This window comes from Pistacia vera, unplaced genomic scaffold (genome assembly GCF_008641045.1).
Source record: "Pistacia vera cultivar Batoury unplaced genomic scaffold, PisVer_v2 Contig212, whole genome shotgun sequence".
NCBI lineage: Eukaryota > Viridiplantae > Streptophyta > Magnoliopsida > Sapindales > Anacardiaceae > Pistacia > Pistacia vera.
Window position 1 is genome coordinate 646,521 of NW_022196016.1, and position 2,501 is coordinate 649,021.

The following is a 2,501-nucleotide window of genomic DNA, read 5'->3' on the forward strand; positions in this document are numbered from 1 at the left end:
AAGAGGACCAGACAGAGGGGAGATCTTCTAGAATCTCTATCGAGTTTTCTATATGCATGCATGGCCACTATTGTTCAGGATATTATAATGTCCTCCATTAAAATATTTCAAGTTTCTCTGAAACCATATGCATTTGAAATTAATTAAATTAACCACCCTTGAATTATTGAATCCTCCCTCAAATATGGCTCATTCTAACAGGACAATGTATAGAGTTATTAAGATTAGGTTAATTAATATTAATCAAAGGAAGATATGATAATTGAAGTGACACGTCTCATCTTCTATTGACGTCTAAAATGAATAAGTGTTTCACAACTACTCATGGGGGATTTACAATACTCAAAAAATTTTGCAGGGTTTTCGTGTATATTATTTCCTATCAAAATCAACCCAATAGCAACCCACTTCACAAAATTCCCAACAACTTTCTCCTACAAACTTTCTCGTAATGTCCACTATATATATATCGCCATTCTTGTCATCTCTCTCATTCAATACTCAGTTCGAGCTTTGGTTGATTATCAGCTCAAACAAAATTAATATTTCTCTCCCTTTTCACCAACTGTCATGGAAACCCTACATCTCCTTTTGAGCTTAGCGGCTCTGGTTTCAGCTTACGCTTGCTGGTTCTATCTCTTATCTCGTAAACTTTCAGGCCCGAAACTATATCCTCTTGTGGGTAGCCTTCCGGTTCTGTTCAAGAACCGGCGGCGAATACACGATTGGATTGCTGGTAATCTTCGAGCCACAGGTGGTTCAGCTACTTACCAAACTTGTACTATTGCTCTTCCTTACTTTGCTAGTAAACAAGGGTTTTATACAGTCACGTGTCACCCTAAAAACATTGAACATATTCTTCGGACAAGGTTCGATAACTACCCCAAAGGTCCCACGTGGCAGAAAGCTTTTCATGATTTGTTAGGGCAAGGGATTTTCAACAGTGATGGTGAAACATGGCTTATTCAACGCAAAACTGCTGCTCTTGAGTTCACAACAAGAACGTTAAGGCAAGCCATGGCTCGGTGGGTGAATCGGACGATTAAGAATCGTTTGTGGAAGATTTTAGATCAAGCGGCGGAGAATAATCTCTCGGTGGACTTGCAAGATTTGTTGCTTCGTTTAACGTTTGATAATATTTGTGGTCTCACGTTTGGTAAAGACCCCGAGACTCTCTCGCCGGAGTTACCTGAAAATCCATTTTCTATAGCTTTTGATACAGCCACTGAAGCCACTCTTCAACGGCTTTTGTACCCTGGATTTCTATGGAGATTGGAGAAAATGTTTGGTTTCGGAGCTGAAAAAAGTTTGAAAAAGAGCCTTCAAGTTGTTGAAGATTACATGAACGGTGCTATAGAAGCCCGTAAAGAGAGTCCATCCGATGATTTATTGTCAAGATTCATGAAGAAAAGAGACGTTGATGGTAACCTCTTCCCAAGCTCTGTTCTTCAACGCATAGCTCTAAACTTCGTTCTCGCCGGCCGTGACACGTCATCAGTTGCACTCAGCTGGTTCTTCTGGCTCGTCATGAACCACCCCCACGTTGAACAGAAGATCATCGACGAAATATCAAAGGTTCTTAAGGAAACACGTGGCAATGACATCAAGAAATGGCTGGACGAGCCTCTAGTCTTTGATGAAGCTGATAAATTAATGTATCTCAAAGCAGCATTAGCCGAAACGCTGCGTTTATACCCATCAGTTCCGGAGGATTTCAAGTACGTAGTCTCTGACGACGTCTTGCCAGATGGCACGCGCGTCCCAGCCGGTTCAACGGTGACGTATTCGATATACTCAATGGGGAGAATGAAGACGATATGGGGAGACGATTGCACGGAGTTTAGACCGGAACGGTGGCTATCGGCTGAAGGGGACCGGTTCGAACCGCCAAAAGACGGGTACAAATTTGTGGCGTTTAATGCGGGACCGAGAACTTGTTTGGGGAAGGACCTAGCTTACTTGCAAATGAAATCAGCAGCTTCGGCGGTGCTGTTGCGCTACCGGCTGTCCCTGGCTCCCGGCCACCGTGTGGAGCAAAAGATGTCTCTCACTTTGTTCATGAAGAATGGACTTCGTGTACACTTGCATCCTCGTGCACTTGTTGCTGAATAGAAGGTGGCCGCCGGGGAAAGGGGAAGTGTTTTCACTTGTTTGCCGAAAAGGAACAGGGGCAGTATGGTCATTCAAATTGTTTTAATTTTGTATTTGTATTTTAAATATGTAATTTGTTTGTTATTGTGTCGTTGAATTTGAGTACAATACAGTTGGTTTGCTGGTCTAAATTGGAGGGGTATATTTGGAAAGAGTCTAATAGTGTGTCTTTGTAATGTTGATAAACACTTTCATATCAGTTGATATGGGTTTTCAATTATATGCTTCCTCTTTAAATCATATACTTTTATGAATAAAACACAATTAAGTTATACTCTTATTTACTTAAATCTTCTGTGTATTCTTAAATTTTTCTCCGTCCCCTAAAACTCTGAGGTTAACAACTAAGC

General features: G+C 41.3%; 1 protein-coding gene across 1 annotated transcript; it reads left to right on the top strand.

Annotated features, from left to right (window-relative positions):
• The first annotated feature begins 564 nt into the window (after positions 1-564).
• LOC116129478 (cytochrome P450 86A1-like) lies at positions 565-2,214 on the top strand. The gene has a single exon (XM_031415221.1). The coding sequence runs from the start codon at positions 571-573 to the stop codon at positions 2,110-2,112; it is 1,542 nt and encodes a 513-aa protein (XP_031271081.1). The 5' UTR covers positions 565-570; the 3' UTR covers positions 2,113-2,214.
• Positions 2,215-2,501: the final 287 nt, after the last annotated feature.

Bases quoted from the DNA above. Each gene is read 5' to 3' on its own strand.
- LOC116129478 (XM_031415221.1), top strand. From the start codon at position 571: ATGGAAACCCTACATCTCCTTTTGAGCTTAGCGGCTCTGGTTTCAGCT.